Raw genomic sequence first — 9882 nt, 5'->3', positions numbered from 1 at the left:
AATTTTGTTATTTTTGTGTGAGTGTACCGTCAAATCAGATCTGACTGGTACAGGAGGAGATTGTCCCTCCTTCCCCGGCAGAGCATCTGGTGGATTTGAACTGTGCGCCTCGGGGATTGTATTTGCAGCTCCTTACCACTAGGCCACCAGAGCTCCCTGTGCTTTCTCTTTAACTTTCTTCCTCCTCTCTAAATTTAACTCATCCTTTTAGAAACCATTTTGGCCAATGTCTCCAAGACTCTCCAACAGCCCTCTCTTATTTCTCACTCTGCCAAATCCCTACTGCACTCAGACAACTGAACAAGCCACTGTTTGGTACTGTTTCATTACAGTTCAGTTTGGCACATATTTATAGTATGCTGATGTATTCCAGTCACATTCTGAGCTCAAATACCCTGCACACTATTAAGCACATGGAAGTGTTCAGATTTAATTCTGCAAGTCTCTATGTAATGTTCAGAGATTTGATCTGGAGTACTAATTAAAGACCATTACCAAACTGACTGAGAAAGGTAATAATGCCTTGGATTATAATATCAGAATTAAAAAAACCAGTTAAGTTAAAGAAATGATCAAAGAACATCTTGCAAAGCTCAATAGTGTTCAAAGAAGAAAAACAAGTTCTATAAAAATCAAGCACAAGAAACAATTAGACACAAAAGCAAAAGGGAACATTTTAACAGTCCTAGAACTTAGGACTTAAGTAATTATATATTATACTGGAGAGTAGCAAAACTGAAGTAAAAGTTCTTATTCTGCTTTTACCTACCAGATTTGCTAGAATAATATATACAATTTTTTATTGTTGTTATGTATTGCCCAGTCAGAACCAACTCACAACTGACCCTCCAGTGCGTTTTCAGAAGTTGTAAAACACATGGAAAGAAACTGTCCTTCTTTTTACCATGAAATGGCTGGTAGATTTGAACCACATGCTGTTGGGTTGGCAGCACAGTTCTTTACCACTAGGCCATCAGAGTTCCCTATACACAATTTAGTTGACCACAATTAACATTTAAAGGAGTTTTAGGAAAAAATTTGCTTCTGAAGGCTAAAACTTCTGAGAGAATGTGTAAAAATAATTTCATTTAAGGGAGCTCTGGTGGCCTAGTGGCAAGAAGCTGCACTGCAATCCCAGAGGTATGAGGTTTGAATCCACCAGATGCTTTGCTGGAGAAGGAGGGGCAATCTCTTCCTGTACCAGTCAGATCCGATTAGACGGTACACACACACACACAAAATAATAAAATTTGAAAATTTTCATTTGGAGGAGGAAATGACTAAAAGGAAGTTGTGCCTTCAAGCATAGAAAATACTTTATCTAGAGAATAATGATCTACTCTTGTCATTATCAAGAGTATATAAAATAATTCCAAGTTCTGATAAGAACTAGAAGCCAATCTCCAGTAGACTTATCTAAAGTGTAAATATAAAAATAGTGTATGCAGGGAACTAAACCACATATCTTCAAGAAGTCTTCAACAACTGCAAATTTGGCTTTTCTTATTCCTGAAATGCCTTTCCCAACCTTATTTCCCAACTTGGAATGGCACCTCTCTACCCACATGAATCTACTCCTCACTGCTCCTTTGAAAAGGTCTGTGATTCTACTTCGGTTTCAGCTGTTCCTTTGGTCCCGTGTCTGGGCTTCTTACCCTCTCTTTCTTGGGTATACCCCTGGACTGGGGTTTCACTGACTCCTGCCGAACACTTATTAACTCCTGTGATGATTTCAGGGGTGTCATCTTCTCCAAGTGCACTTCCTGCCCTTCACAGAGACTGTGACCTAGAAACAACCCCCATTAATTGTCACTGCAAGGCCATATTGGGAGGCATTCCCAGAGAAGATTAATACCCTAGAAGAGACCATCCTTTTGGGATATGGCTAAAGTTGTAGGGATTGAGTATTATTACAAGAAAAACCATTACTGTAAGTTTACAACAGCTGGAAGGAAAAGATCAAACAGTATACCCAAAAACTACAGGCTTTTTTTTAAAAAAAGTTTTTCTTTCTTATTAAGAAACTATGAATCCTAACAGGCAATTACGTCCATGTAGCATCGCCCATCAAGCTCTATCAGCAAGTTACTTGTTCCAGGATCAGAAGTATCACCAAGGAAGAGTGTCTATACTTTCTCTCTTTACCCTTGCGCCTTTCCAGTTGTGTATCTCTCAGTTCTTCCTCCTTTCTCAGCGAATGTCCAGGTCTTCCAGGCTCCTCTTCTAAATCTTCCACTAGAGCCACTGCCTCCTCTCCACTTTCTGGACATTGTTCCTGTACCCAGTTCTGGATTTTCACGGGTAAGATGGTCAAGAACTGCTCTAGCACCAACAATTCTACAATCTGTTCCTTGGTGCACAACCCCGGCTGTAGCCACTGACAGCAAAATTCCCAGAGCTGACAGAAAGCCTGCCGGGGCCCAGCCCCCTCCTGGTAAAGGAAATCTCCTGAACCGCTGTCTGAAGGTCTCAGAGTTAGCGCCATCTCCTCTCAGAGGGTTGAGCTATCATTCACTGTTCAAAGTGGCAAGGGTTGGGTTCCAGGACTTACACCTATCTTCCCATGTCCTTGGAGGATCACCCGCAGATGACGCTCTTCCTGTAAAAGGAGTTTCTTACTAGGGTAGAGAGAGATGGCAAATTCCTACGTCTAAAGTCTTGCTAGGGCTAGCCTGACTTATGCATGCTCCAAGCGGTCATCTAAGGCTGCGTCATCTTCAGGGCAGCGAGTCAAGACTGTGAGCAAAAAGAGGAGACCTTTAAAAGGCTACATTTCTGAGAAATTCTGGGGAAACAGCAGAAAAGAAAAAGCGCTGTCTGTTCCTTTCTTACCTTCCTCAAATCTGACTCCATTTTACTTCTCTGATCAGTGTTACAGTCAATTCCAACTATACTCAAGATCTGGAGTTTGAACGGGTCTAAGGGCAAGTCACCGTCTTCCTGAAGGTTACAAAAAGCCTCTGTCAAAATAAAAAATAATTGCTGTCCAGAGCGTCGCATCGAATATCCTCTAGCAACTTCGCGGTCTTTCCAAGTCCGCCGAGCCCCACCCCTTCCGACTCAAGAACTACCAATTCCCTTCCCAGACAAAAATCAATTGGTAAATGATCGATTTTTTCCTCTTCCCAGCAGAAGTAACCGATCAAACAGGATTTGTGAGCTACTGAAGGGAAACCATGCACAAGAGAGGACCCGCTGGGCTTAGGGATAGTCCCAGAGTTGGTAGAGAGGGAGTCTGAGGGGGCAGTAGTTTCCTGAGAACGAGCTCGGATGCTGGCCGGAGGCTCAGGGTTTGCTGGCTGAGAGCTCAGCTCCAAGAGCGGCTGGTACGGCGTTCCCGCCTCTTTCTCATCGCTGCCTCCATTCGAGTGATTCTCGGAGGCGCCTTGCTATGCCTAATAAGAGGGCTCTGACCGGGCAAGGTGCCCTCTGACACATCCCTGGGAATGACTCCTTTTCGCACAGATAATACAGCTCACTTGTTCCCTGCCCCCGGGCAAGCCTCACACTCTCCCCGTGCAGCCCCACCAGCCCAGCTCTTCAGCCTCTTACTCGGGGTCCCAAACCGGAAGTCCGAGTGGACTCCTCGGCGCACAAAGGGCGCATGCGCAAGGAGACCACACTTTGTCTTCCAGCCCGGGCGGGCGCGAGCGGCGGGGAATCCAATCCCGGTGCACTTCCGGGACTCCGCACGCCGAGCTGTCTTCTGGTCCCGCCAGCTTCTCCCGCAGCATTTGTTTTGACGGGGTTGATACAGGACGAACTGCCTATTACAGCGGGTTGTGCGCTCAGCTAGGAGAGAGAATTCGCCTCCAAAGTCCTGAAGAGGGGCCGGAGGAGGGAGTAACGTTCCTAGGGACTTGAGGTCTACCTTGGGAATGATCCACGAGCTGCTCTTGGCTCTGAGCGGATACCCGGGGTCCATATTCACCTGGAACAAGCGGAGTGGCCTCCAGGTACTGATCTGCGCGGGAACTACTGAGCCTTCACAGGACCCAACCCAGAGTCTTGGGGTGAAGTCTGAGGGAGCAGGGAGTCAGACTGGCTTACCAGGCACCTCTGGTTGAGTTCTAACCATCATCCTTCAGGCTAGAGGGTTATGCCACCCAGGGACTCCTAGTTAATAATTGTTGTGTTCATTTCGATTCGTCACATTGCTTTCATAGCGACTCTCCATCTGTTTTTCAAGGCTGTAACTCATGATGAGGAGAGACTGGCCATCTTTCTCCCATGGAGCTGTTAGTGGATTCAAAACACCTGATAGGCGAAACGTAAATTTAGGTTAGCAGTCCAACTCACTCCAGACTATATCACCAGGGCTCCCTGTAGTGACCCTACATGACAGAGTAAACCTGCTCCGTAAAATCATGAGAGCAATGAGTGTCATTGTGCCACCAGGCCTCCTTAGCTAATGAAATTAAAACTCATTGCTGTCAAATAAATTCTGCCCAGCAGGGTTTGTAATGCTCTAATCTTTATGGAAGCAGACTGCCACATCTTCTGCTGCAAAGAGACGATTTCAGACCACTGACCTTTTGGCTAGCAGCCAAACACTTTAACCACTGTGCTTGATAGCAAGCCCATAGTGGTAGTCACAGCATCGAGGGTCTTTCTCTTTTGCCAAACCTCCATGATGTCTGTCTCTGAAAATATGCCCCAAATAAGATGACATTTCACCATCCTTGCATCTAAAGAGTACTCTGATAGTACTTCCTTCAAAACCAGTTTGTTCTTTTGGCAGTTCATTCAAAACTCTTCACCCACACCACAATTCAAAGGCATCTATTTTCTTCTTTTGCTTTCATCTGAATGATATCCTTGGTGTCATCCTACAGTTCAGCGGGACTTCTGTCATTAGTTTGCAATGCCTATTCTATTAGTGTGCAAAACCTGTTCTTGAGATGGTTTTTAAATTCAGGTGAGATAGACTCAAGGTTATATTTTGGTCCTTATGAACTTGTTTTCCTTTTCTTCATCTTCAGTTTGAACTTGATTATCTGTTCCGCAGTCAGCATCTGGCTGGGTTTTGAGCTTCTCCTACAATTCTTTCCGCAGATGTAGTCAGTCTGATTCCTGTATTGTCCATCAGGTGAGTTCCGTGTAAAAAGAACAAGGGCCACATAAGGACTGCCATACCTGACCTTTACCAGCTTCACAAAGGGGAACTGTCCCCATCAACAGCATAAGTAACAAAGCAAATCCCATGAGATCAGACATGTTCCTCATGTTTCCATACCTCCTCATCTCAACACCACTCTTACTGCTTTGCTGGGTCCAAATTCCAAGGACCACAAAAAACCATTTTGAGGAAGTTAAAAGGTTATATAGTCCAGATTAATAATACACAACAGTCAGAATAGCTCCCAAAATGTGCATTCAGGCACTTCAGCTTTGAGCCTCATGGCTTTAGACTAGTGTCAAAGTTCTCAGTGCTGTCAGTGTTAGCTGTCCCCCCAAATTGTCCAGCAAACTTGGGCAAAGCTCTTAGGTTAGTTCTAGTTCAAAGAGGATGTGAGTAGCAGTCCCATCTCACGTTGATTCTCTGATTCTCTGCTTTGGCCATGACTGTTGCTGCTGTATATCTAGCTGATGCAAGAATGTCTGATCCTGAAGAGCACCTACTGCATGCCTACTTCTCCTTTACTGGTAATGAGAGAGACTGCTACTGGAATGGCTTACCTTTATTGAGGACACTAGCCGATAACCTTGTAGATTGGTGAGACTGGACAATCTCCTTTTGTAATGGTGAAATAGCCAGTCCCATTGTGAATAGATGAATACACCCTATTCACATATTCCCATCCAGGAATATTCCAGTAGTTAGGAAAGCCATATTGAAAGGTAAACTCCAAAGTGTTTTTTAGAAAAGGTATTTGTAATGAATAAATCATTGTACATAATTCCTTCATTTCTTGCCTCATTTCTGTCACCAAATCTATTAATTTCCAACTACCAGCCCCTTGTCTGTATTTCAGCTTTTTCATTCTGTTGTGGTTGTTGTTATGTGCTGTCGAGTCGCTTGCGACTCATAGTGACCTTATGTACAACAGCTCTAAACTCTGCTCATCTATTAATTTCCAACTACCAGCCCCTTGTCTGTATTTCAGCTTTTTCATTCTGTTGTGGTTGTTATGTGCTGTCGAGTCGCTTGCGACTCATAGTGACCTTATGTACAACAGCTCTAAACTCTGCTCTGTCATGTGCCAATCTCACTGTCTCCGACACACTCATCCCGATTACCCCAGTCACCGAATCAATCCATCTCCCAGAGGGCCTTCCCCTCCTGTGCCTGCCCTCCACCCTCCCAAGCATGATGCCTTTCTCCAAGGACTGGTCTCTCCTTACAACATGATCAAAGTATGTCAGACGAAGTCTCAGAATCCTTGCCTCCAAGGAGCAGCCCGGTTTAACCCTCTCCAGGACGAATCTGTTTTCTTAGCAGTCCACGGCACCGTCAGCACTCTTCTACAACACCAAAGCTCAAAAGTATCAATTCTCCTTCTGTCCTCCCTGGTCATTGTCCTGCTCTCTGACGCATAACAAGTGATTGCAAAGACCAAGGCCTGTACCAGACGCACCTTAGTCTCCAGAGACACACCGTTGCTCTTGAGTACTTTAGAGAGGTCCCTAACAGCAGACTTTCCCAACACAATACATCTTTTAATTTCCTGGCTGCTAGTCGCAAATTATTATCACTGCTTCTTGTTTGCACATAACAATAGATTTCAGACTGCATAAATTGGTAGAATTTCTCAATTTCATTATCTTTGGTTTTTGTTATTAGTGCATATATTTTGAATAATAGTTGTATTAAAAAGTCTTCCTTATCTGCATTTGGATAGACTCCTATTTCTTACAGAATTATACTTCAGGGTACATCTTGAAATGGTCTTTTGACTATGCATGCAATGCCATTCTTTCTCAGTTTTTTATTCCTGGCATAGATCTTGTGAATACCTGATTCAGAGCAGCCAATGCTAGTCAATTTCAGCTCATAATGCCTAGAATGTTGATCTTAATGCCTTCCATTTCACTTTTGAAAACCACCAATTTTCCTAGATTCATATTTCATACATTCCACGTTCCAGTTATTAGTGAAGGTGTATGACTGTTCCTTATTTTTTAGTGTCTTCTATGCTGTGGGCTCTGCAGCCAGGTTTGTACTGAACAGAGTTCGTCTGTTGTTCATAGAATTTTCAAAGGCCTGTTGTTTCAAATGAGGAAGACCAAAATGGAAGTTAGAAGAGACTCTGAAAATTGCACTAGAATGTCAAGAAATGAAAAAAAAGATGAAAAAATATTGAAGTAGATGAACAGATTTGAAAAGGCAGTTCCTACAAAGTATTTCAGTGAAATGTGCAAAAAGAGCTGGGTCAGCAAATAAAAAGGGTTGTACTTGCTCGACATTTCTCAAGCTGAAAGAAATGAAAAACAAATGCAAGCCTTAAGTTTCAATACTGAAGAATGCCATGTGCAAAATCTTGAATTAGCCAGGAAGCATCCAAAGAAAATGAATACACAGTCACTACTATAGTCTGTACTCTGATCTTCCGCAGTGAGTGCTTCAAGTCTTCACTTTCTGCAAACAAAGTTATCTTCTCTGCATAATGCAAATTATTGGTGAGTTGTCCACCAATATTGATACCACATTTTTCTTCATATAATCTAACTTCTTGAATGATTTGCTCAGTATAAAGTTTGAATAGCTATGGAGAAAGAATACAAGCCTGACAACTTTTCTGACTTAAAGCATTCAGTGTTCTCTTCTTCTGTTTGAAGAACTCATTCTTGGTTAAGTGTGATTTTCCATGAGCACAATTAAGTGTTCTGGGATTCCCGTTCTTCTCAATGTTAGCCATAATTTGTTTTGATCCATGCCATAAAACACTTTTGCGTAATCAATAAAACATAAGTAAATATTTTTGTTATTCTGTCTTCAGCCAAGATCTGACATCAACAAGCATATGCTTTGTACCTTGTCCTCTTCAGAATCTAGCTTGAATTTCTGTCAGTTCCCTGTCGATTATGTACTACTGTTCCGACTGATATTGAACGATCTTCAGCATGATTGTACTTGAAGGTGTTTTTAATGATAATGTTTAATAATTTCCACAATTCTTGGGAATGTGAATAAACATGAATCTCTTCCAGTCATTGCCCTCTTCCAGATACTGATGAGCACATCAAAGGTTGCATCTGTTTCTGGAAATACCTAAATTGATATTCCATCAATTCCCCGCGCCTTATTTTTTTTTTAAATTTAGTTTGTTTATTTTTGCGCCTTACTTTTTGCCATTGCCTTCAGCACAGCTTGGACTTCTTCCTTTGATGCTGCTGGCTCTTGATCACAACTACTCCCTGAAACAGTTCGATGCTGACTAATTATTTTTGGTACAGTAACTATGTTTTCCTTCCATCTTCTCATGCTTCCTGCATTCATTCAAGATTTTTCCCGTAGGATCCTTCAGTATTGAAATGCACATCTTGAATTTGTTTTTCAGTTCTTTCAGCTTGAGAAATGCTGGGCGTGTTCTTCTCTTGGTTTTCTAACTCCAACTCTGCACATTTCATTATAATAATTTGTTTTTTTCTTCTCAAGCTGCCCTTTAAAATTTTCTGTTTAGCTCTCTTACCTCAACATTCTTTCTGCTTATTTTAACCTCTTTTTTTTAATACAAGTTCCAGAATCTCTTCTGACATCCATTTTTATCTTTATTCCTCACTTTTTAATGCCCTTTTCCTTTCTTCATGGTTGATGTCCTTGATAGCATTCCATAACTTGTCAGGGTTTTGGTCATTAGGGTTCAGTGCCTCAAATCTATTCTTAAGATAGTTGTTTGTTGTTGTTTTTTTTTAATGAAGGATTTTTTTCTTTTTTTGAAAATTAATTTTAATGAACGTTTACAGAGATTTTGGATTTCCATACATTCATTGTTACATTTTTCTCCCTGCCCACCCTTAATAGAAGGATTTTATAGTTTATTAATCTTTTGGTGAAAAAGCCACACAGTCATCATAGATCAAGTCACTGAAGAATGTTTATTCCTACTTTTGGCCAGCTCTGATGTTGGCCTTTGGAGTCTCTTTGAGTTTCTTCACTGTTTTCTTGCATTCCTTGTGCTGTTTCCTTGACTTCTTTTTCGTCTCACACAGGCCATGTCATGCAAGTCTTTGTTTGGGTTTGTTTTTCTTTGCATAATCCAAGGAGTCGTAAGTCATGCCAAAGCCTGTTGTTTTGCCACCATTGAAGTGGGTTCCGAATTCAAACTCAAAGGTAACATCTGGTGTGAGCTTGTACATTTTTACCAGTTTTTCTAGAATTTCTGTTTAAGGTACTATTACTTTTCTAGGGTAAAGAACATGAAAAACCATTTGTTTCTGCTGCAGTAGTTGGATGGTCATAAACTTCCTGGTCTGGATAGACACTGTGTCATTCATGATGGCAGCTATCATTCATGCAATGATAGAGGAAAAGAATGAAGATGGTTTTAAAATTCAGTTGGCTCCACTAAAGGTCGTATTTTGGTTCTCCTGAACTTGTTTTAATTTTCTTCAACTTCAGTTTGAATTTGCATATAAGTTGTGGATCTCTTCTACTGTCATCCTCTGGCCTAGGTTTGACTGCTGAAATTGAGCTTCTCTAAAATCTCTTTCCTCAGATATAATCAGTCTGATTCCTGGGTGGTCTATCAGGCAAGATCCAGATGTATAGTTGTGATTTATCTTTCTTTCTTTAAAAAAAAAATTGTGGCAAGGAGCTGCAACTACAATCCCAGAGGCGAACGGTTCGAATCCACCAGATGCTCTGCCGGGAAAGGAGGGACAATCTCCTCCTGTACCAGTCAGATCTGATTTGATGGTACACTCACACAAAAATTAAAA

General features: G+C 41.8%; 2 protein-coding genes across 2 annotated transcripts in view; one reads left to right on the top strand and one right to left on the bottom strand.

The window, feature by feature from the left end:
- Positions 1–2489, bottom strand: part of ZSCAN29 (zinc finger and SCAN domain containing 29) — a 15831-nt gene extending 13342 nt beyond the window's left edge. The window contains 2 exon segments of the mRNA XM_006903773.1: positions 1586–1779; positions 2196–2489. Coding sequence (XP_006903835.1) covers positions 1586–1745 — 160 coding nt within the window. The 5' untranslated portion in view covers positions 1746–1779; positions 2196–2489.
- Positions 2490–3878: 1389 nt separating this feature from the next.
- The window catches only part of TUBGCP4 (tubulin, gamma complex associated protein 4), a 58876-nt gene continuing 52872 nt past the window's right edge, over positions 3879–9882 (top strand). Inside the window, exon 1 of the mRNA XM_006882965.1 lies at positions 3879–3956. Within this exon, the coding sequence (XP_006883027.1) occupies positions 3879–3956 (78 nt within the window). The remainder of the gene's footprint in view (positions 3957–9882) is intronic.

Source organism: Elephantulus edwardii, unplaced genomic scaffold, assembly GCF_000299155.1.
Source record: "Elephantulus edwardii isolate Elephantulus edwardi_28Jun2011 unplaced genomic scaffold, EleEdw1.0 scaffold00026, whole genome shotgun sequence".
In the NCBI taxonomy this organism is placed as follows: domain Eukaryota; kingdom Metazoa; phylum Chordata; class Mammalia; order Macroscelidea; family Macroscelididae; genus Elephantulus; species Elephantulus edwardii.
This window is presented reverse-complemented; position numbering and strand designations above follow the sequence as displayed.